The 25,832-nt window shown below is 40.8% G+C and overlaps 1 protein-coding gene across 1 annotated transcript in view; it reads right to left on the bottom strand.

The window, feature by feature from the left end:
- Nucleotides 1–25,341, bottom strand: part of Tbca (tubulin folding cofactor A) — a 55,214-nt gene extending 29,873 nt beyond the window's left edge. The window contains exon 1 of the mRNA XM_006981764.4: nt 25,225–25,341. Coding sequence (XP_006981826.1) covers nt 25,225–25,277 — 53 coding nt within the window. The 5' untranslated portion in view covers nt 25,278–25,341. The remainder of the gene's footprint in view (nt 1–25,224) is intronic.
- Nucleotides 25,342–25,832: the final 491 nt, after the last annotated feature.

Raw genomic sequence — 25,832 nt, 5'->3', positions numbered from 1 at the left:
TTTCTAGTTTCTCTGGTAATATTTTAATTTTAATGTATCCCTAAGTTTGGTAGCAGTATTTGTAGTATTTTCTGTCACAAGAGTTAAGGTGAAATAATGTGCTCTCTTTCTCTCTCTTAATTTTCGAGATGGTATTTCTCTGTGTGGCCCTGGCTGTCCTCCAACTCACAAATCCACCTGCTTCTGCCCCCAACCCCCAGTGCTGAAAGTAAAGACTGTGAAACTATGCCCACCTAATACGTTCTTATAAAAAGTAAACCATGAAAGGGTGGGAGTTTTAACAAAATGTTTCTAGTATACTTGTGTGTGGGGAGGATTCTTGCCATGCTATACTGGAGCTAGAACCCAGGGTCTCATTTGCTAAACAAGTACTTTACTTTACTACTGAGTTATAATCCCAGAGCCTTAGACTATAATCTTCCTTGAAAATTAAGTCTTTGCAGATATAACTCATCAGTTACGATGAGGTCAAACCTCACTGAAATACTGCTGCTAATCTAAGAAGAGATATGCAAGAAGTCGACCACACAGAAGGCTAGAAAAGTCAAGCAAAGATTCTCTCAAGTGTCCAAAGGATCATGAGCCTGCTGACACCTGATTTTGGATTTAGCTCTAGACGTGTGACTAAATCCTAGTTGTTTTTAAGCCCCACTGTGGTGATTTTATCATGACAGACCCTGCGGCTCATGCAGATGCTAACATAAACTCAGTATCTCTTCTTACAGAAACACTTGCGGAGCACTAACTGCTGTGGGATGGTCTGTATGTCAAATTACTCTGATTGGTCAATAAATAAAACACTGATTGGCCAGTGGTTAGGCAGGAAGTATAGGCGGAACTAACAGAGAGGAGAAAAGAAAGAACAGGAAGGCGGAAGGAGTCACTGCCAGCCACCACCATGACAAGCAGCATGTGAAGATGCCGGTAAGCCACGAGCCATGTGGCAAGGTATAGATTTATGGCAATGGACTAATTTAAGCTATAAGAACAGTTAGCAAGAAGCCTGCCAAGGCCATATGGTTTGTCAGCAATATAAGTCTCTGTGTTTACTTGGTTGGGTCTGAGCGGCTGTGGGACTGGCAGGTAACAGAGATTTGTCCTGACTGTGGGCAAGGCAGGAAAACTCTAGCTAAAACTAACATTTTAAAGGGTTTAAATTCAAATGATCTGTGGTTCCTAGTAAGGCAGAGCCAAAAAATGTGCAAGCCTTGGAACCTCTCCACTGTCTCCTCCACCTACCTTTCTCCCACCCATCCAACAGTAACCTCCAGTGAGGTCTACAACGTGCAGACATTATTCAACCATGTATGTTGCCTTTCCAAAACAAAACTGCTGCTGATTTTTTTCCTACTTTATGACTTTATGGACAGAAAATTTATTCTTACATGGATCTTAGGTTTTCTTTCCTTATTGTGAATTTTCATTTTTTTCACTTAAAAGAGGCACTTTACAATTTCTCTTCAATATATCTAAATTGTCACTGTTTTTACCTTTTGAGGCCTACAGCCTTAGGGCCACTGTTAAATAAGTGCTACCTGAACGCAAACACGTGTGATACTGATTAGTGAAATGGCCACCGAGTAAGAGGCAGATAGTGCACATAGTGTAGACTCTCTGGAGAGGGATGACTTGTATCCTCTCCACAAGGCAAGAGGGCCAAGCACATCAGAAGATTCCTCACTCTATCTGAATGGCACACAATTAAAAACTCACAAATTGTTGCCGGGCGGTGGTGGCGCACGCCTTTAATCCCAGCACTCGGGAGGCAGAGCCAGGCGGATCTCTGTGAGTTCGAGGCCAGCCTGGGCTACCAAGTGAGCTCCAGGAAAGGCGCAAAGCTACGCAGAGAAACCCTGTCTCGAAAAACCAAAAAAAAAAAAAAAAAAAAAAAAAAAAAAAAAAAAAAACTCACAAATTGTTTATTTCTGGAATTTCATTTATTATTTCCAACAGCAGTTTACAGCAGGTAACTGAAGCCATGGACAGTAGGACTGGATATACGGAGGACTGCCATGTGCCAAGATGTGGGCTAGGAACAAAACAACCCCAATCTCTTCTTTCAGGGCGACTGAAATACAGTTTCATGTAATCCGTTGTAAAAGGCCTTTAAAGCCAGCCTTGACCTATAACAAAGACCTATAATAGGTGTCTTAAGTGACTATATGGTGGTCTTTTACTGTTTATTGTTGAGACAAGGGCTTTCTACGGACCTTAGAATTTGAGAAGTAAGGCCTTGAACTTAACAAGTCTCCTTCCTCAGACTCGAGGTGCTGAGATCGTAAGTCTGTACCACCTCGTCCTTGTGTTTCACTCACTGGATAAAGCATGCTTTATTCAAGCACTATCTTATGGTCTATCTCCCTTAGATGAAAATCTTCAGATGGCCAAGCAGAGTGGCTAGGCCTATCTATTGTAGAGGGGAATAATATAGGCCTTACTTGCATTTGTTTGATTCTTCATAAGATACAACCGTCTTTCAAGTCTAGAATTAGACTTGAAATTTGAACCCTGGTTCTATTTTAAAGTTACTTAACCATTTAGTACCTCCATTTCCCCACTAAAGCAAAACTTACTTATTTTCTACCACTCTGTCCCTATTAAAATGTCTACAACCACATTTAGAACATAGTTGGTGCTACTATTTCACGTCACTTAGCTCTACTTTTTGTGTATGTCTTCCTTCCTCCCTCCCATTCTAAGATGGAATGTTGAGCCTAACTAGCTTTTCATTTATCACATAGATGGTCTTTTCCAATTTGCCATTTATCTTTCCACTTTGTTTTCTTCCCCCTTTCCTCGTTCTTGCTGTTTCTTTAGAGAAATTTTATTATGTTTAAAGAGTCTAATCTAGCCATCTTAGTTTTATGGCAGATAGATATGTATGTGGGTAACATAGAGTTTCAAAACATATAATTATTTTAATGGTTCCATGAAGACAATGAACAACTTTGTTGCAGTTTTATAAGAGAAACTTCTATAAGTTAAGTAGTAATTGCTAGGTAGAATTTTCAAAGACTGTTACTGGCAATTAAGGAAACGTAATAGAATCCTTTCTCCTTAAAGTTATTTCTGAAACAGGGTCTTGTGTAAGCCAGGCTGGCCTCACTATGAAGCTGAGAATGACCTGAACTTCTGATCTCCCTGCCTCCACTTCCCAAGTGGGAGGCTGCATGCATCACCACACACGGCTGATGTGGTGCTGGCGGTGGAGGGTTTCGTGAGTACTAAGTAAGCAAGCACTCTACCAACCGAGTTACGACCCCAGGCACCTAAAGCAGTTCTGAAGAAGAAACCGGAAGCTGCTACCTTCCAAGTGGGAGGTATGGAACACACCCCACAGCTCTGGGCAGGAGTTTCTCCACAAGCAAATGACCAAAAGCTCCTAGTTTAGGATCTCTCTTGATCAAAACATGCTCTGTAAGCAACTGGTATCCATGGCCTGTGAGATCCTATCTAGATTTCACACAGTATGAAAGACTTGGCTGACATCACGAACAGATACACGAGGATCACAAGGTAAACACAGAGTGGGCTCTTAAATGTGCTGCTGCCCAGTTCTTATTCAGACTGGCAAATGTCAAAATGTTAAACCATGTTTAATACCAAAATCTGCTCTATTCCACCCACTCCCCTCAATCAAATCTCAACCTCTTCCTCTTCCTTCTCCCCACCCCCTCAGGTTTTTAGACAGGGGATGACTATATAGCCTAGGTTAGCCTGGAGCTTGCTCGATCACAGTCCACAGTGTTTTGGAACCCACATCCTCCTGCCTTGACCGCCGGGGGTGGAATTACAAGTCACCATGCCTAGCGGTCTTTTATTGTGTTTGCCTACCTACGAATGCTGCATCTCCCCAGCTCTTTCAGTTCTCTGTTTTAATTACAATCTAAATTTATCATCCTTTGTTGACTTTCTTGAAACCTTGATCTGGTCATTAATATGACTTTGCCAAAAACTTTAACACCTATGCTCTTTGCAAAGTATCACCCTTAATTTTTATATAAAGCTACCATTAACTTTGGTATGATTAAACTGCTGTTAGTTCACATTTACAACTAACCTGAATTTAATTTTCTAACACAGTATCAATGACTTTCATGAAAACTGGATCTTTATTTTCTTAAGTATTAGTTTTATTTATTAGCCATTCTGAGCAACCGCATTACAAACCACACAGATGATGAGCATTAGAGACCTAGCATTCAGTAACTGACATAACAAAACTGTGCCTGCTTAAACAAAGACGTACATAATAGATACAGATAAATTTCTGGACCCTCGAAAAGACTTTTGGTAAAACATGAGACTAACATCCCAAAAAGTTTTCTAAAAGAATTATTAAAGGTAGGTGTGGTGGCTCTCACCTATAATTCCACCTCAGAAGGCTGAGGCAGCAGGATTCAAAGTTCCTAGCTAGACTGGATGACCAACACAGCAAGTTTCAGGCCAGTCGGAGCTACATAGAGAGATCCCATCTTGGAAATAATAAAATCTAAAAATACATGATAGAGTAAGAACCAGACAAAGTTTTATGTCCTCTCTCATAATTCATATCCATACCTGCATTCCGTCTTTCCTCATCCCATTAGCCTTTCTTGTTCTTTTCTTCATGCTATACTGTATCTACATGTACCTTTGTTTACATATATAGACAATATATATATGCATATATATGCCGAACTCTCCATGAAAGAACATTTCCTTCTGAGATTTTAATGGCCTCTCTTAATATTATACATTCTAAGTCCATCCATTTTCCTGCAAATTTTTCAATTTCATTTTCTTTTAAAGCTAAACAGGATATAGCATATTTTGGTTTTGTTGGTAGATGAGTCCATAAAATATATTTGATAACAGACATGCAAATTTTAATACGAAGCTCCACAGTTACCATTTCAAATCACCATTCTAAGTGCATATAGTTCACTGTGTTGCATAGATTTTGGGTTTGTTTAGTTTTGGTGTGTGATGTTTTTACTGATTAGTAAGTTTTTTTTTTAAACTAAAGCATAAAAAACAAAACTAAGTTTATAGGTAAACCATTTTCCTGTTGTTGCAGGCACTCCTGAAAAGCTTATGAGAAAAACAGGGAAAAGGTAACGTGGTCCCATAGCCCCCCATGCCTGGACCACAGACACCATCGCACTATAGGTGTCAGACTTCAGGAACAAAGCTTTGGCTTGAAAAAAACAAGCAGCCCATTCCCTGCTGAAACAACAGCCTATGAAGCGACTTTGGCAAAAGTACATTTCTTTGCATTTCTAAAGTATTAGCAATGGAGGTATTTTATAGGGTAGGAATTTTAGGTTAAAGCACCTTACTCATCAAGCCAGTTATCTGTGAAGGCATTTATCAACACTCCTACTCAGGTCAGATGCAAGTGACACCAACAAAGGGTCAGAGGTTCACTTCTAACCCTTGACAGCATCTCAGCTGATCTGGGGAAGCTGCTTGATGTCTGCAGGTCTTGGCTTCATCATTTATAAAGAGGGTTGAACTAAATGACACCTATCATATGCTACAGTTCAAAAAGTGAAAAAAGAAGAAACATATCTTCAATTCATTTCATTAACAAAGGAAATTAAATTATCAGCAGAGACTGATAATTTTCCACCTATTTACAAGGCTGATAAAAATATTCTAGAGCTGGTCCAAAAATGCTTATAAGTAGGATTGCTCAGGCCAATAAACCTGCTCTCGAAGTTTAATTATCAATTTCTCTTCTCTTCAATGATGTATCTTTCCTCTTTAGGTCTCAAAAGTTGCTGTAAAATCTCGAATTTCTTTGTAAAGCATGATATAATTCATCCCAGTCTGGTGTTTCATCAACGTAACAGTTCTAATTGCCTTATTATCTGCTCTGGTGCAGTAGTAAAGCCCCTCAACATTTCATTTACCTTACAACAAGGAAACCCCATATATCTCAGCCTAAAGGAGATTACCTCCACCTCGGAGATGAGCAGAGGCATGAAGACTTAAAGCTCTCTGGAAAGCCAATACAATCTATCACTATTTAACTGTTTGTCAATGTTTATGCCTATCTCAACTCACATTTAATGGAGCTTTTGATTGTTATTCTCCACTATAAAATTCTAATGGCAGCTAAATGTCACTAATTCTCTTCTGAGTTTAACATGTACATTGCAATGTTACTTGGGAGACAAAAATGATTTGGTAGAAGATATATGGGCTTTGGAGTCATAAGACTAATTTGCATGGGTTCAAATCCTAGATGTGACTTTTTTTTTTTATCTATATGGTTTTAAGTTCGTTATTTGCCTCTCTAAACCTAGTTCCCACATAAAACAGAAAGGCCATTATATAACACAGGAGTGAATATAATTAGTTATACTTACTGATCCAATGCTGTACACACGATAACTATTCAGTATATTTTAGTAATGTCCTCCTTTACCCATTAGTGTCCACTTGACTGGCTTCTGTGTTAAATCGGCCAGTTGACTGCTCAGTTCAGTCTCTGGTAATAACCTGTGAAATCTACTTGGTGAGCTGCCAATACAACTGGCTCTTTTTGTTTGGTTTTAGGGTTTTTGTTTTGTTGCTGTTGTTTGTTTGTTTTGTTTTTTGAGACAGGGATTTACTACATAGCCCTTTCAGGCTGGCTTTATACTCATCATGGAGTCAGGAGTGGCCTTAAATTCACTACAATCCTCTGGCCTCAGACTTCCATTGTTTGACAGGAAGAGAACAGAATAGTTAGTATCTGAAATACCAGAGAGCACCATATATAGAAAAAATATTCCATCAAATTTTGTTTCAATTTTATACATGGGTCTGCATCAGTGTTCTTTCTCACGATACAAAATAAAACATATTTCTTACTCTGGTTTGGATCAAAATAGTTTGAAATGTGTTGCTCTACTGAAGACAGGTATCTCTGACTCTTCCTGCCAATCCTCACTACTACTGAGCCTTTAAAATTCAGTGTTTCAAATTCCAGATGCGCCCTACACTGTTCCTCCACATAAACAGTTAATAGAAACTAGAGGCTAACTGTGTTTTATGGGGCCACTTCTCTTCTTTTTCCTTCTTTTGAACCACAGTAGCAAGTAAAAGAATCCTTAAGTGGGGAGGGAACCCACAGAAAAAGCAAAAGAAAATACTAAAGGATTTCACAACTAGAAACTTAGTCACCTAAACAATACAAGACAAAAATCTACAAAGTATTCCACAAGCTACAACTGTTTCAGTAAATATATTGACCTATAGGAAAAATATGTTGCTTTACTAAACACATATTAAATTGGGGATTGGGTTAGGTCTATTAGGAAAAGCTTTCCCCCAAATCGTGTGTGTGTGTGTGTGTGTGTGTGTGTGTGTGTGTGTGTGTGTGTGAAAATCTAGAATGAGCTGAGAAGATGGTATTCAAGATACCAACATGGTGAGTGAGACTGATAATTAGCTATATCCAATTTCTCCCCTCCTCTGAGTAGAGTCTTGCTATATGGCCCTTGAACACACAACTCAGTCCAAGCTGGCCTTGAATTCTTCAGCTTCCTGAACGTTGAATGCTAAGATTCCAGGGTCATACCACCGTGCTCAGCTTTTGGCTCACAAAGAATGCACTCCTTAACTGTTAGACTTCTGGGTTTCTCTAAATGGGCTTCTAGAAACAAATTGTTACAATTATTTTCTACAACCAATGACCTCATGGCAAGTTTCATCCCTTACAAATCTGTTAAGAGTACAAAATGGTATATCCAGGATACCATGTCACTCAGGAGTGCTGCCCTCCGGGCTCTACCACTTTCAGCCTTTAAGCAAATCATAAACTCAATTTCTTCACTACAATTATTTTATATAAGTAATCACAACGGATGAAGGCAGAACAGATATTACTAACACTGTGGTTCCAATAGCTGTGTATGCTGCCAAAACAAAAGAAGCAGGAGATGGTGAGAAAATTTAGATGCAGAAAACACTGGTATTCAATAAATAATTTATAAAAGTGATACATGGACTAACTTTCTGAGTTGTTCTCATCACTTGGTTTCAAAATAGTATGGTATACATTACTTATTTGTAATTCAAAGCAACGCTACATACATAGCAAATTTGAATACTGGTTTTCTACTGAAGTTAATTCTGGGTCACAAATGTAGTAGTTTAATTTTAAAGCACTGTACTATATAGTTAACAATCACCAATTTCACAGTTGTATCCATAAAATAGGGAAGATGCCATTCTGAGTTTTCACAATAAATACAAACCTGGAGTAGGATTGGACATATCATGGTATGTGTTAAACAGCTGGCATGAACGCCCTATCAAGTGAAAAATGATGCTGGTGTGGGGGACAGTCACTGCTGGCAAAAACTGAACAAGAAAGCTCTGGTGAACGGCAGCCAGCACTCAGCACAGAGTCTGCCACAAGTAGATGGTCAAGAAACAAAGGCTGAAGGAAATCCAGCAAGGCAAGCTCCAGGCTCCGGGGCGCATCACCACCTGGATGGCAGTGAGATTAGCAGCCAGTGGGGAGGCACTAGCTCTCACCTCACTTCTCCCCCACCCAAACTGTGCCAAATTGTTCTCTTGGACAGTAATTTTCCCTTGGGAAGACAGACAGATTTTTCAAGGGCTGTGGTAGATGCTTAACTCTGTAAGAAAGAGGAGCTTCTGTACACTTGCTGCTGAGGAAAGGATTAACTTTCGACATCTTCAAATGTACTGATTACCTCTGCTCCTGCGGCAGCACACTCCATTCAAAGAGCAAAGCATTTTCACTCATTTGGTTCCCAACAGGGCATTTCAGCCTTTAGACACACTTCAAACTTGCTACTTGTCTTAGGGTTTCTATTGCTGTGAAAGAGCACCATGACCATGACAACTCAAATAAAGAAAAACATTTAATTGGGGCTGGCTTACAGTTCAGAGGTGTAGTCCACTGTCATCATGGTGGACAGCATGGCGGCATGTAGGCAGACATGGTGCTGAAGAGGTAGCTGGGAGTTCTACGGGCTTGGGCATCTGAGACTCAAAGCTCACCTCCAATGACACACTTCCTCCAACAATGTCACACCTCCTCCAATAAGGCCACACCCCCTAATAGTGTCACCCCGATGAGCCTAAGGAGCTCTTTTCATTCAAACTGCCACACTACTTAAGACATGTTTCACTGAACTGGGTGTGGTAGCTCACACCTCTAATCTCAGCAAACAAAAAGCTCAAACAAGAGAGTAACTGAGATTCCAAGGTCAGCATGGGCTACACAGTGAGTTTCCAAATTAGCCCAGGCTATAAAATGATACCTCAAAATTATTTAAAAAACAAAAAATGTATTTCACTGTTTCGATTATTTCTGAATTATAAAATTAGCCAAGCAGACCATTAAACTGAAGAATGTGATTATTAAATATAGAAAAATAATTTATTTTAACATGTATAGGATGTATCTATTCTGAAATAGTGACTGTTACAATTCTATACATTTGATTCTAATCAAAAGATTAATCCTAATCAAAATTTCAAACAAATTCAAGCTCCATACTAACTTCAATGTTACTCACTACTTTAATTAAGTCAAATGCTAGGGCAGAGATGTAACTCACATGGAAGAGTGCTTGCCAAAGTTCTCACGAAGCCCTGGGCTTGAACGCTAATACTGCATAAACCAGGCATGTGGCACAGGCCTAGAACCTCAGCTCTTGTGAAACAGCAGGAGGATCAGAAGTTCAAGGTCATTCTGCACTAAGTATCAAGTTCCAGACCAGCCTAGACTACACCTCCCACCTTTTCATGAGACCTTGTCTCAAAAAAATAAAAAGTCAAATTATGACTATGGCTAAATCTTTCAGTTGTTAACTTGGTGGTCACAATAACATAAACTGCACAAGGCAGTCTCTCATAAACACTTTCTTCATTTTTAGGTTTTGGCTCAGTTTTTTTTTTTTTTCCTTTTCTGTGTGTACCGGTTCTGAATACACATAAGAAACAACAGAGAAATATTCTATATACAGAGCTTTCACCTCTTGTACAATGTTACTAAAAATGTACCACTTGGTCATAGACAGATTAGGTACTATGACTTTTACTTAAGAATACTGACCCCCTCATGCTGGCAGCAAAGTTGGCAAGCTGGAACTGATAGTGGGTGGAGAGTGAAGGAGACCTACAGCTTCCAGAAAGCTGACCTGGATTACATTCAGTGTAGACTGGAATAGGAAATCAAGACCAATCATCCTGATTCAGCAGGAAAGAAAAACCCAATTACAATCTTAAGAAATCACCAGCAATGAAGTCTTGACATCAAGCTTTGCACACACCACGTTCGTACAATTTTGAGCAAGACAATGACCATGATGTGAAAAGTACAGAAACAAACAGACTGGGAGCCAACTCTACTGGCTGAAGAAGAGAAAGTCTTACAAAACAAACTTATAAAAGAAATGGAGCTTTAAAGGGGGACTCTAGTGAACAAAGATCAGTTCCAAAGTGATTTAACAAGATGTCTTCTAAATGCTTGATGCCTAGAGGTATGAGCTAGTAAGGGAGGTGAAGGTTGGAGAGACAGGTCTGTGATGCTGCTTTTCACAGGAGTAACATGTAAGGGCAGACATCATATAAATAAAAGTCAGTCAAAAGGATGGAGTGAGACTAAAGAGATTTAAATACTAAAAAAAAAAAAAAAATCAAAGCTCCCAAATGTTTAGTAAGGTCTAAATTTATTCAAATTACATTATTATTTAATCCAGACAATATATTTATCATTTACTTATATAGTAAGCTTCTTCAAGATACAATTGTTTTTAAAATTAAGTGGATTCTTTGTTGTAAACTTTTAAAAAGTGATTGGTATGTGCATGCACGGATGTATGTATGCCTACAGCATGCATGTGATGGTAAGGAGCAGACAACTTCTGAGTGTCTGTCTCCTCTTCCACCCGCACACGGCTCCAGGGATGACCAACAGGCTCAACAACGAGTCCTTTACCTGCTGAGGCATCTTGCTGGTCCCAGTTCTCTAAATTCTGGATTTGGAATTATTATGAAAACATAAAACATCTATTTTAAAACTCTATAAAAAATAATGCACACAAATAAAGATTCAAGACAGTATTCTAACTCATAGAGAATTGGCTTAAAGGTCACTTACTGTATTTTTAAGAAAATTACATTTTTAAAACTCTCCTCATATACATATATATTAATGGGCCTATTTTTTCAATTATTTGATTCATTTCTGGGGAAAATCAATTACTTAAAATTTCATATAGGTCTAAAAATATTGAAAAAAAACTATGGCCTTACTATGGTAATTTTTTAAGCAAATCTAAGAATTGTTCCTTTCACTACATGTAGTACTCTCTGTACTAGAGAAAAACAAACCTGCCTTGATTCCTCATGTAACTTCTACACAAAACTTAAAGCAATCAAAAAGCACCAAGAACATCAAGAGCACACGGATTCTCAACTTAGAGCAGGTAGCTGCAGTCTTGCAAGCATTCTGGAAAACACACAGGACCTAAGACCCAGACACAGCTAGCAGCTCTCACAGTTCACTGATGTACCAAAGGCTTAGGAAATGAATATGAAAGTGCTAGTCGTTCTCTAAAAGGCTAATGCCTATTAACAGCTTAAAACAGGGCACAGTAGGGGGTTAATGTGTTGTTGTCTGAATCACTTTCATCAGTTTAAGTACCTATTAGTCCTTATTAGCAATGTGCTAGCAAGGTGCTATTGGTCTTTTAAAGTTTTATCTGCTGCTTCTTATTCTATTTGGCCAGAAAGATACTTTGACAATCATGTTTGAAACATGCACTCATGAAGTTTAGGTCTGTATATTTAAATTTCTGCATTTTACCTTGTATTTCAAAGTGCTCTTTCCTTTCAGGATTATATTCAGAAGTAAGGTGATTTATTTGGTATACCTGAATGTCTAATTAGTTTTGATGATTTGTGCTGTCATTTATTTTTTGAAATGAGTTCTCACTATTTCCCAGGCTGCTCTTGAACTCCTGGGCTCATGTGTCTTTTTTGGCTTTGTATTCCAGAAGTTGGGATTATAGGCCACCACGATGCCTGGCTTAGTACTCTCTAAAATTTACTCAAAGGGAAAAAATAAAATGAATCTTCTAAAAGGAATGCACATGTAAATTCTCCCAAGTATGATCACTAGTATTTAATGGTTCATTTATTTTCAAATATAACAAATGGTTAATCTTTGGATATCACAATTCATTGTTTAAAAATTGAAGTTCAAGGCTAGGAATATAATTCATAATTACAGATTGTCTGGCATGCATAAAATCCTGCATTTGATCCCCACCACCACAAAAACACAAAACAATAAAGCAGAAAAATAACTTAGGGTCTGCTGAACTCACAAGTTTCAAGGTCTAAATTTGGAGGAAAATCTAGGACTCTAGCTCTGTCTGTAATTAGCTGGGAAGTCCTTAGTGGCGAGTGCGCGATGGAGAGAAGGGGAACTGGAAATGTCAGGGCAGTGGCAGGTGAGAGAGGCTGAGATCTGCTTGCTGTTGTGGCCCAGCAGGGTCGAAGGTCTGCCCCGGAACCTGGCCATGGGATGTCCCTGGCTCTGGGCAACAATGAAGGCCGGATATGAGGGAAGGTTTCACTGTCTGGATTGGACCTCTTCGAAGGCCCGCGATGCCACGGGAGGCTATGTTAGTGTCAGTGGTCTATGCCGCTCCCTGACCCAGGCCTTGATTAAACCTGAAACCCATGTAGACATATGTAGGCTGTACCTTTGCCTGATGCTTTGGTGATGTCCTCAGGCCTTGCTGCCTCTAGCGCTACGCGGATGTGACATAGGTAACCACCCCAGGCCATGGCGAAGCTCCTGGCCTTGCAGCCACTGAAGGCCATGAGTGAGTCAGTGATCCTGATACAGTCAACAGCCATGGCGATGACTATAGCCCATCTTACTACTGAAGCCCATGCAGTTGCACGTGGTCTGGGCTGACGCAAAAGCCATGTTAATGTCAGTGTGTGTGTGTGTGTGTGTGTGTGTGTGTGTGTGTGTGCGTGCAGAAGAGCTGGTCCCGCCTATACTGTGGTGCAGGCTGTGGCATTGGCGAGGTAGAGCTGGCTCTACCTCAGTTGATGGCTTCTGGCATGGATGCAGGTGGAAAAAGCCTTAGGGGGCTGGCCAGTAGGAATCTGACCATGCTCCAGTGAATATATGGACAACACAAAAATGGACTGTTTTTTCCCTTGGGGGAGGCAGAGATGGGGGTGGGGGTGGGGGGGGGGAGACAGACATGGGAAGACAGGGAAGTGAGTGTGATCTGGGTACATGATGTGAGATTCCCAAATAATAAAAAGATTTTTAAATAATGATGATGATAATGAAAGAGAAGTCCCCAAAGATGCCCTTCTTACCAAGTAAAAAATAACTAGAACTTATTTAGTAATATACAAATGGCAGTTATAGAACAAAAGAAGATAATAATAAGCATAAGACTAAAAAATAGTTATTTCAGGTAGGGGAGTAACACAAAATTAGTTTTTATTTCTGTTCTCATTTTAAGTGATGGGTTTGTGTTATTAATATTGCTAAATAATATGGTTCAATTTAAGAAAAAAATTCCAAACTTTGTTTTTCATATTTCTCAAGAGTCACTGCTATTCACTGCAAATGAAAATTCTGTTTCAAGCCCATGAGACGGCTCAGTGGGTGAGGGAGCTTGCTGCCAAGCCTGACGACCAAAGTTCCAGGCCTGGAGCCCACAAGTTGGAAGGAGAGAACTGACCCTTGAAAGATGTCCCCTGACCTTCACCTGTGCACCATGTCATACACGTGCACACACGCACACACAAACACACACACACACACACACACACACACACACCATTTAAAAAAAGTAAATTCTCTAATTTGAGTAAGAATGCATATTGGGTCAGGTGGTGGGTGGCCCACACCTTTAATTCCAGTACTTGGGAGGCAAAGGCAGGGGGATCTCTGTGAGTTCGAGGCCTGTCTAGTCTACAGAGTGAGTTACAGGACAGCCAGGGCTAAAAAGAGAAACCCTGTCTCGAAAAATGAGAGGCGAGGTGGGAAGGTGGGGAGCATAATGGTTGGCATTACATGAACCTTGGCTTTATACTCAAATTGTATCCAACTGTTCCAGAATTGAAGCACCTCATATTAAAGAGTATGCTAAAGATAGTGTAAACGTGAATAATTGTCTTGAGCAATGGGGACTTAGAAAATTGTACAATTCTTTTCAGTGTTTTTAGAGGAGCACATGAAAAGAAGTCACACAGGACTTGTAAAATCCAAAATTCCTTGGCTCCTGCTTAAACCTCTATGGTTAGAATCATGAAGGATGAGTGCTGGGTGATGGTTGCTTACTGAAGTAGTGTGATGGTTCTCAAACTCTAGAATTTCAAAATACTCTGACATTAAAAAAATTACTGAGGACCACACAGAGGTGTCGTTTATATAAATTTGTTCGTAATGGCTGTATCAGAAACTGAAACAAAAAACTTATGGAATATTGAATATTTTGGCATTCATTTTTAAAATTAGGAAAAATTAAAGTGTATTTAATTCACTTGCTGAAAAAAAAGACTGGGAAGATGGAACAGATAAGTACTGGCAGCACAATCATGAGGACCTGAGTTCCCATGCCCAATAGCCACACAGCGTGCACACCTGTAACCACTGCTAGGAGAGGGGAGGGGAGGGAGGGAGAGATACCGACAATCACTGGGGTCCACTGGCCAGCCAACTTAGCCAAATACAATTGGCTGCGGGTTCAGTGAAACCAACCGTCTTTAAGGGAATAAAACAGAGAGTGATATAATACAGGACATCCGACATTCTGCAAACACATGCACACAAGGGCAAACACTACACATAAATACATTACACACATAAGTAAATGTGCTATTATGTTAAAATAACCAATTTTATAAAAAGTAACTCTACTTTTCAAAACAAATAGCGAAAATGGTAGCATTTCACGTTTTTGCCAATCTGTGTCTAAATTAACAGAAGTAGCCGTATTCTCCTATCTGTTTCTGCATTCAGTCTGCTGTAGTACTGCACAGCCCCTGGAAAGCCCATGTACGATCGTGAGCAAATGTACTGGAAAAAGAGGCTGCAGAGAGAGCTCCATCAGGGACACGCTCGCTGTACAAACTTAGGACCAGAGTTCACCCCCAGGACCCAACTGAAAAAGCTGGGTAGACACAGGGGCTCCCTAGCCAACTAGCATAGACAAACCGGAGAGCCAAGGTCCCAGTCTCAGAAAACTAAGGGGATGGTGTCTGAGGAAAACAAACAGGCACATCCTCCTCCCACCCCACACAAAGCATTTGAAAAGGGCAACTATGTCCTAGCATTTCTACCCAAATAGCTTCTACTTTACAGAAACGCTGACAGAGGCGTAGGGACTCAAAGGAATCCAGTGACCACAATGAAAATGGCTGGCTTGGTGACGGGCACTGTAAGAAATGGAATATTATTTCTGAAGACTGCAATTCTTCCTAACACAGAGAAGGAGTCTTTCTCTCACTATGTTACTGCCATCTCTCCAGCCCCAACCCCCTATTCTTATGCTTTACAAACAGCAGTAACAATCTGTAGCAATGGGCACTAAGTCACAGTGACACAGGCATGAGTAGCTGTTACGTGCGACTGCACAGCAGACTGACTACAGATGGCAATAATACACTGTATATCTCAACAAGCTCACAGGAGGGATGAAGAACCCTGACTGAAAGATTATGCAATATATACATGTATTCAAACAATACTTGATTCACAATTAATATGGACAATTTTTGGTTATTACTTAAAACTTTAAAGGTAACAACCTATGATAATATATTTTAAAAGAAGATTTTGAATGCTCCCCAAACAAATGATGTTTGAGGTGATAGATACACCAATTAACATAAGCTGCTCACTAAGTATGCACTGAAATACTAAACTGTGCTCCATAATAGGTATGTCTATTATGTGACAAAAATAAAGATTAAAAAATAATTGTGCTTGTATGTATACATATCATGTGGTTGCATGTGCATGTGTGTGGAGGTCAGTTTGATGTTTGGTTTTTCAAGACAGGGTTTCTTTGTGTATCCTTGGCTGTCCTAGAACTCGTTCTGTAGCCCAGGCTGGCCTCGAACTCACAGAGATCCACCTACTTCTGACCCTCAGTGTTGGGATTAAAGGCGTGCGCCACCAGCGCTGGGCTTCAACCACACCTGAGACAGCATCTCTCACTGAATCTGCGCACTGGCAGCAACACTGGCTGGCCAGCAAGACTCCAGGACTCCTGTCTCCACCTCCCTGGCACTGGGTGACGAACACATGTGGAGTGGGTGCCTGTTTTCTGCAGTGATGCTGGAGTCGCACGCTTGCACAGAAGGGATCTTAGCAACTGAACAATCTCTCTAACTTACAATTTTTTTTAAACCTGGGAAGAGTGGGCCTGTTTATGAGAGTAACTTAGCAACACGCAGGTAAACATAAACATAAATACCCATTCAACTAGATTCAGAGACAGTAGGGACAGAGTTATAACTAATTCCATGCAAACTACAAAATCTTTTTTTTTTTTTTTTTTTTGGTTTTTCGAGACAGGGTTTCTCTGTGTAGTTTTGCGCCTTTCCTGGCACTCCCTCTATAGTCCAGGCTGGCCTCGAACTCACAGAGATCCTCCTGGCTCTGCCTCCCGAGTGCTGGGATTAAAGGAGTGCGCCACCACATAAATTTTTCTATAATAGATTATCATTTATAACATTGAAACAATGTTCAAGGTTGCTAGTTTTTAAGTAAATCCTTATGTTGGGTTTTATATCATGCCATCCTGAAGAATGACTATTTAAGGGTAGCTGTTTGTTATAGCCACTGTTTCTCTTATTTCTCCATTTCTAAGCCCCCTATGTTTAAGTTATAAAGTAAACAGTTCCAGGCTGCTGAGCTTTTTTCTATGTTTCTATGTCACATGAACTTTTTTCTAGTTTCTACCACTTCTTAACCAAGCTCGCAAATTACACACTACTTTATGAATACCATCAGACACCATCTCATTGACTCCTGAAAAGCTGAGAACTGCTCAGCCTTAAAAAAAATTCTTCATGTATTTTAACTTAATACAGTCTCAGAATGTAACATTATATATGAAAATTATACTACTGTATTAAATTTAAATGCACTTCAGTGGACTTATAGTTTCAAAGGTTTTATAGAGTACAGTACAGCACAGTAATTTCAGAGACTATCTTTTTATTAAAAGTGTAACAGCATTATTTAGAAACCAGGGATATTTGCTGTTATATTAGTGTTTATTTGCTTCATTATCCTTTACAAACAAAGGTTTCTAATGGACCAGGTTAGAACATGAACATATGTGTGCATATGCACACATACACAGAGATGCACACATCAAGAGAGCCATAAAGTACTTCTTTGGTACAAGTGTCTCAAAAAGCAAAGAATTTAGTTAAAAACAAAACATTGAGGATCTGTCAATACTATAATCTAGCATTAAAACTATAGGAACAGGGCAAGATGGTACAGCAAATAAATATGCTTGCCAAGGAAGCTTGGTGACCGGGGTTGGATTCCCGTAACCCTCCTAAAAGTGGAAAGAAAAAAATGACTTCACAAAGTTGTCCTTACCTCTCCCAACATAAATACATGTACATATACACAATAATAAATTAAAAATTAAAGAAGTATAGGGGCGTCTTCTAACACTTACAAATCACAAATGGGTTCTGAAAATTAATGTTCTCTAAAATTCACTCAAACACTTGCCACTACAATAAACTTAAGTGCAAAAAAAGAATACAAGTGGCTTTGCCTAGAATGTTAATAACATAGATACAAGGTGTTGGTTCTATTAAAAAGAGAAGGGTTTTGCTGGGGTTTGGAACCAGAGAATCACTTCAACAATTAACAGGAAGACACCATCACACAGCCACAGAAAATACTTAAACATGCAAGCTTCACATTCTTTCCTTCTCCAAGGCCAGTCAGACATTGACCAAGTAACTAAGAAACAAGATTTTTATCACAATTTAAAAAAATCAAGTTCTGAGTCTGTCCTGGGATTCAAAGGCATTCATTCTTAAGTCTTCTACTTAAGACTTAAACAATGATGGTCTGTTTATGTCCTTCCAAAATTCCTGTGGACAAAAATCACCAATCAAGTATGAAGAGATGGAGCCTTGAGAAGCTGGTCAGGTATGAAGGTTCTTCTTCTCTTGCAAAGGGGTCTCATAAAGAGGCTCACACAGGGCTGAACCCTTCCTTGTCCTTCTTGTCAAAGCACTCGAGGTATCACCTAGATGTCAAAAAGACCCTGGGCCTCCTCTGAAAAATACATTTCTGTTATTTGTAAATTGCCTACTCTCAGATTTTTTGTTACAGCAGCACATACCAAGACAGATGTTAATGACAGCAGTTAACATATACTGATCATTTGCTATGTATCAGGTATTTGAGCTAAGTGATTCACATAGTTACCTTATTTAATTTTCTTAATAACATGAAAAAATACTACTGTAAATTCCATTTTTCAGCTAGGAAAAATGGGACTTTCAAAGGCTAAGTTACTTTCCTAATGTCATAGATGTGATATGTAGTGAGTGGAATCTGGGGTTCTGACTGCTTAACTCCCACAAACAGAAATAACTAGAGCAATTATTATGCAGTCATACCATTGTTTCAGTGGCTTTCAATTACTGATTAGATCAAGTTTAAAGTGTTAGAGGGGAAGCACCATTCCTTTGTTCATTGAAAAGAACTTTCACTGAGTACTAACAGGTTTTAACACTGTATCAGATGCTTCAAAGGCAGTAAGAAATTCTGAGAGGTTGCTAAATAAGTGTTCTGTGAATCAGCCACATCCATGACAAAATATCAAGAAAAAAAAATCAGAGCTCTCTGGTACATAACAGCATCCTAACAAGACACTATGATGTTCTATAAATGTACTGTTAGAAAGGACAAACTAAAATAGAAAGGTCACACGCCTAAGCATCTATTAGCATAATTTCTCAACCTTACTACAGAGTTTCAACATTTCTACCAAATAACATGCACAATGAAAACACCCACTGCGTGCGTGCGTGCGTGCGTGCGTGCGTGCGTGCGTGTGTGCATGCGTGCGTGTACAGATACAAACAGGGAGGGGGATGAGCAAGCAAGAGAGAGAGTAAAAGATCCTTCACTTTCCAACCCAATTTGCAGAACATATTCTGTGTTGGGAAAATGATGATCATGAGCGCCTTGGCTTTTCCATTTCCAGCTTGAAGAGACATATGGCTGCAGGGTACATGGCTCCTGCTTGCCAAGTAGCTGGCAGAAGTAGATGACGAGCTGACCACCTGCATTCCACTTTGACACTGCCTCTGACTACGACTTTGGAGAACTGATTACAAAACTTCCAAAAGCAGCTAGATAAATTCTAAAGTAAGACACCATCCATTCTGGTTAACTTTAACTCCAATCAAAGAGGAGGTGTGGTACAAAGGAACAAAAAGGGGAAAACAAGCTAGAAAGGCTTCCAGGGTCATTTACAAAGCTGTCTTCAACCTTGCCCACACAGTGCCCATCACACTTCCATCCATCATTATTATAAACACAGGAACTGTACCAGAATCCAACGCTTAGCAAGAAAACCCTTCTGTCTACCTATGTATACTTTTCACTTCTTATGCCACTACAATATATATTAAACTAAATAAGGATTTTACTCACATTGTTTCCAGTTTCTGCTATATAATGTATTATGTATGTATGTAAAGAGACAACACACTCGGTATATACAAACTTGGGAAGAGGGCACAGTTTGGGAACAGTGCTTTATTAAAAAAAAAAATCAATATAATGTCCCCACAGGTTCCTGATGTAAAATTCTATAAAAAGGCTTGTAGATTTGTAATTATGGTGTGTCAGCTACATTTAAACAAGAGTGTTAAAAGACTGTTAAAGTTAAGGCAACACAATTGCAGTGTGAATTGTCCCAGTCTCATTCTAATCTACTGGTGTCACTTTCATTTAAGCAGAGGAGAACTACAGGGCAATGTCAGTGAGATTTCTAATACTTTAACATTCTTTGTTCACACTAGATTTTAAGCTATTACCAATCTAAAATGGTTATAAAAAGATGTATTTAATAAAGTATTTTTAATCAATTAATTCACCCACCAATGAGCTAGCTATCAGGTATTACTAAAAGTTGGCTTTAAAATCAAAGGTCACCTTCTAAATTAAATGGATTAAAAATTTCTTTCTTGTAGAATTTCTTGAATTTACCACATGTCTAGTAACAAACTTATTTTATAAACACATATCCCACTTGGAAATGTAGAGTAGACAAAAATCACTTAGCTAAAATACCACATCTTGACACACAGAGTCAATTTTCCTCCACTTTAGTGAAAATATTTTCTAAGTAACTAGTACAGAAAGAAAAGCTACTATGGCAAGGATTTGTATTTATGTCACACATTTTAAATTAAGTAAGGCCTGATGTATAGAGGTTGACAGCATATAGGTGTACCACCAACGCTTCCAAATACATTATAGCATAGACAAAATAGAGATCCCGGAGCTAGGTGCACAGATGATCAATCATCTTAGTTCACCTGGACATCTCCAGTTTTAACAGAGAATGCTCCACATCCTAGGAAACTCCAGTCCAAGAAAATCAGGACAGCTGATGCCACTTAAACATCGATGGACAGAACCAGATAGATGACAGTAATGTCACAGATCTGTAGTGAGGAAGGAAATTAGGAATAGTATTTGGTCATTTCCTACAAGAGTAGCCGGACTAGCTGTGACATATCACAGATACCTGTAAATCTAGTAATCGGAGAAAAAAAAATCTAAATCTTTTTAAAAGAGCCAGCCAGACTGTGCTAGTTAATCAAATTGACACATTAAAGTCACCAGAAAGAGGGACATCCAGCTAAGGAATTGTCTCCATCAGATTGACCTATTGGCACTTTCTTGATTAATGATTGATATGAGAACACCAAGCCCTGGGCAGTACTACCTCTGGAGAGGTGGTCCTGGGCTGAATATGAGAGCAGACTGCACAAGCCCTGGAAAGCACAGTGGTAAGCAGTCCTCTTCCATGGTCTCTGCTTCAGTTCCTGCCTCCAGGTTCCTGCCTGAGTTCCTGCCTCGGCTTCCCTCAGTGTCGCCTGTTACCTGGAGGGTAAAGATGAAGTAAACCCTGTCCTGTTTAAATTACTTTTGGTAGTGGTATTTATCACAACAACAACAACAACAAAGTAACTAATACACAGATCAAGTCTACCAACAATGCCCACTACTGTCCATGTATCACTTAACTGAAATGCTTGGGACGAAGTATGTTTCAAATTTCAGAGTTTTTTCAGATTTTGGAATGTTTGTATAAAGTTTACCAGCTGAATGTCCATAACTCCAAAATCAAAGTGCTCCAAAATCTGAACATGTTCAACGTCACATCAGCACTCAAAAAGTTTTGGATTTCTAAATATTTTGAATTTCAGATTTTCCAGTTAGGGATGGTCAATCTGTACTGAGTCACATGTTAACGAAGTTAACTGCTCAGAAACATTTCATTTAATTGTCCCTATCTAATGCACATGTCTATTTCCACAGCCTGAATTAATCCTAAAAAGAGAAAAATCTTGCAACTGAGAGGGTGTGTTTAAGGCCCCCTCTTCATCAGAGGCTCAGTACCAGGTCAGCCCCACTGCTGTCCAACGTTCTTAGTAAACAGACTCTTTCCTGTTCCTAATGACTTATTTTCACCTCTAACTTGTTTAGGTAACATTTCTCTGGAAGGAGGGCACCATGAAGCTCTTACTATTTTCCACTTGTGTTGGTCTGAATGAGAATGGCCCCCATATGTGTGCATATCTGAATGTTTGGCCCCTAATCAGTGGAGCGATTTGGGGCCTTGTATGAAGGGATATGTCCCTCGGGTGAGCTTTGAGGTTTCATAGCCCATAACAGGCCCCATCTCTGGCTCTCTCTGCCTTCAACTTGAGAGTAAGATGTAAGCCCTGGCTACTGCTCTAGCACCATCCCATCCACCTGCTGCCATGTTCCCACCAGGATGGTCACAGATGCACCTCTGAGACTGTGAACAAAGCCCCAGTTAAACGCTTTCTTTTCTAAGTTGCCTTGGCCATGGTGTCTCTTCACAGCAACAGTGACTAAGACACCAGCTCAAGCACTATCAATGAAACTCACTGCTACTTCTACTTCTACTTAACGTACAGGCTGGGTCTCACCCACTAGACTGCTTCCACCATTTGCCATCGTGATCAGGTGGCCATCTTGTACCACTGCATTATCTCCCTGATGCCAACCACCATCTATTAACTACTACCTGTTTCCATGCTCCCTTAACTCTTAATCCTTCTGTCCAGATTTTCTCTTAAATCCCCACATTGGGAACTTCTGAATCACAAGTGCTGCAGCAGATTTTATTAAACTTCACAGTATAATCCACCCAAAATGAACTCTAGGACAGAAACCTAGAATATAAATTCTAGTGGCTCTCAAGTTTGAAAGGAAAATCAAAATGAACTGGGTAATGGATGATGGCCTTACACCACTTCTTCTGATAAAGCTTATGACTTCTGAAGTAAAATGGAATTACAGGAAATGGACAACTGGCTACAAGGGTGGAGAACAGAAGCTGGTCTTGAGACTAATCTTTAAAAAGAGTCTGTCCAGGATGGATGGGGTGTCTCAGCAGGTAAGAGGTGCTTGCTGTCAAGCCTGACTATCTGAGTTTGATCCCTAGGCCCCACATGGTAGAAAGAGAGAGCAGACTCCTGAAAAGTGTTCTATGATCTTCATACCTGTGCCATAGCACAAATGCCCCCTTCCATACACAGAGTAAATAAATAAATGCAATTAAAAAAAAAAAACACAACAAACCTAATAAGCAGGAATCCTTTTCACAAAACCAGAATCACAGCAAAATAAGTTCTTAGGAATCATGAAGCTGATTAAGAAGTCTTTGAAACTAAATCTGAAGAAGGGAAAAACAGCTTCTCTTTTAAGTGCTTTTTATTATAAAAAGGTAAATATATGCAAAAGGCCTATGATCATTCTTCCCCAACGATTAATGTCTGCCTCATCCATACTCCCCTTTAGGTGAGGTAAAATGTAGAATTCCACCTTAGTATATTAACACAGGACAGAATCACAGCAAAATAAGTTCTTAGGAAAAATAAGGAAGTAATATTTATGGATGTAGACTTTATTCAGCAAGCCAAAATACGAGCAATCAACAGGTGAAATACAAATTTTAAGTTTAAAAGTATATGTCTTACAATTTTACACTATGTAAGAGGAAATGCTACACCAAAATGTCAACAAAAGAGCCACGACAGAAACGTATGATACATGTTCATTAACTTATATAAGCAATTTGAGATTATGGTAAATTATGAAAGTTTCATGAAAATTCACTGAAATATGAATACCAAAATTAAGCTTTGCCAAAATGACGTTTCTCTAGCATATGTATTGTAAGGATATAACTACTTAAACTGAATAAACTTATAGAACAGTATACAGACCACAAGGGTGATAACTATCGAGGACATACCAATTAATGGAAAAACACTGCAAGCCATTTCCCATGATATCTACTTCAAAGCATTCTCTCACACACCCTGGCTCTTTTCGGGCCAAATAGACAATATGCTAAGGCAAATGACACAAGGAAAGTCCGGCTAAAGAGAGCACAGCTGTGGGCTGAGGGATGGTGTGGAGTATTTGTATTTTGGGTTATATACCTCATACTCCCCTCCGTTATCCCAAGTTTCAATGCTCTACCCACAACATCCCAGTTGTAATCAGAAATCTTCTTTCCTTTGCTTGCTCTGCTACTAACTTGCAGTATGACTTTAGATACAATTTAGATTTTGTAAACTTCATTAAACATGTTCCTGATCAAGAAAACGTTTATCGTGTATCACACCAGCCACTCTTTACTTGTCACATCCTGTATCGAGCAGCATAGCAGACATTTCTTTTCAATAACTGGATGCAGGGGGATTTAGACTCTACCTTACAAATTCAATACAAGAGGCACAGTGCAACGTGGTATGTTCCAGAATACATACATCAATGACAGAATCAAGATTTGAAGTGGAGCCGGGCAGTGGTGGTGGCGCACGCCTTTAATCCCAGCACTTGGAAGGCAGAGAGACAGGCGGATCTCTGTAAGTTCGGGGCCAGCCTGGTCTACCGAGCGAGATCCAGGACAGCCAAGGCTACACAGAGAAACCCTGTCTCAAAAAACCAAAACCAAACAAAAGATTTGAGGTCAGCCACCATTCAGGACCAGGTGTGTACTTCCCTACCACTCATACCATCTCCTAGCTGTCTTCGTAATAAACGCTTCCAAAGTCCTGTGTGAAGTACTACAACTCAGGGGCAGTATCTCAAAAAGTGACTTTCCTTCCCAGGTTTGTCCTCCCTCTGATGGGAATATCATAAACGGCAGAGAGATGGGTCAACAGGAAAACGCTATTCCCACTGCAGAATGACATGCCTCGTAAGGAGGCCGTGCATCTTTTCTCTTGGAATGCTTCACAGCTGGATCACCTTGGGTCTAAACAAAAATAGTTCTAACGAGCCCCTAAGTATGTACTGGCAGTCGGGAATAAAGGCAAATCACCAGCCTGGCCTACTCATGGGAGGCAGCATCCGACAGCTCTGGGGCAGGCTCCGGGCAAGAAGTTTGCAGAGGTGCTCAAGTTTGCGCCCCAGTTCCCAAAGTCTGGGAGTCGGGCACGTCAGGGCACCGGGCTCCGCCCCCGTGCCTGCTGGGTGAGGCCCGCGTTCTCAGCGTCCCCTAAACTTGAGCGCCGTCCACCTGAGGCCAGGGCCAGGAGGCTCCGCCTCCGCCCCGCCAAGTTCAGCGAGCCGCCCGCCCGGCGCGCGCAGGCCAAGGCCTCTCCGGCCGCAGGCCACCCCCCTCCTCCCGGCCCGGGGGAGCCGAGGGCGGCTCCGAGCCCCGCACACGGGCCGGGCCAGCACCGCGCTCGCCCCGGAGCCCCGCACGGAGGGCGGCCGGGCCAGCGCCGAGGGCGGCTCCCGGCCAGCGCCGGCCCAGCCTGAGTGCGGGCCCCTCGCGTCCCGCCCCGCCGAGGCCGGGGCGCCGCGCCTGCCTCGGGCCTACCCTCCGCCGGACCTCCCGGACGCTGAGGAGAGGAGAGCGGGCACCGGCCGCGGCGCCGCGGGCCGTTCCTTACCGCTTCACCACGCCGGTCTTGATCTTGATCTGCCTCACGCGAGGATCGGCCATGGTCCCTAGAGCGCCGCAGGAAGGAGGGGGCGGGACTGCGCGGCGCGCCGGCGCAGAAGGGGCGGTGGGGGCGGGTGGGCGTGGCGTCGAGGGTGCGCGCGTGCGCAACCTGGAGCCCGGCCCTGCCACGCCTCCCTGCCCGAGCCTACCATCCCTGACAATCTCTAAATTGTTCCCTCCAGTGCTGAAGGTGCCCAGCATCCCCTACCACCAGTGTCCGCCTGTCCTCCTTGTGCTTGAACAGCCAGCCCACTTGGTTTGGACACAAGTTGCACTTTTTTTTTCCTAGTCTCCACAACCTGAGTTAAGAAACTTTCTGTTCCTGAGACACTTGGCAGGATTATCTGCTTAATGGACAGTGTGACCTAGAAACTGATATCGAGGATTATTTTGGTTTTCATTGTCTGTTGTCAAATGGAGAAAGCTATCTGTATTTGATGAAATAAAATGCCATGCAAGCAGTCCAAAGAAATTTTTATCCCTTTCCCTTAAAAAAAAATGTTTGTAGGGCTAGGAGGTAGTGGCATGGGAGGGAGAGGCAGGAGGATCTCCGTG

This window comes from Peromyscus maniculatus, chromosome 15, assembly GCF_049852395.1.
Source record: "Peromyscus maniculatus bairdii isolate BWxNUB_F1_BW_parent chromosome 15, HU_Pman_BW_mat_3.1, whole genome shotgun sequence".
Taxonomy (NCBI): Eukaryota; Metazoa; Chordata; class Mammalia; order Rodentia; family Cricetidae; genus Peromyscus; species Peromyscus maniculatus.
Note: the sequence above shows the minus strand (reverse complement) of the source record. Positions and strands in the feature narration are given on the sequence as shown.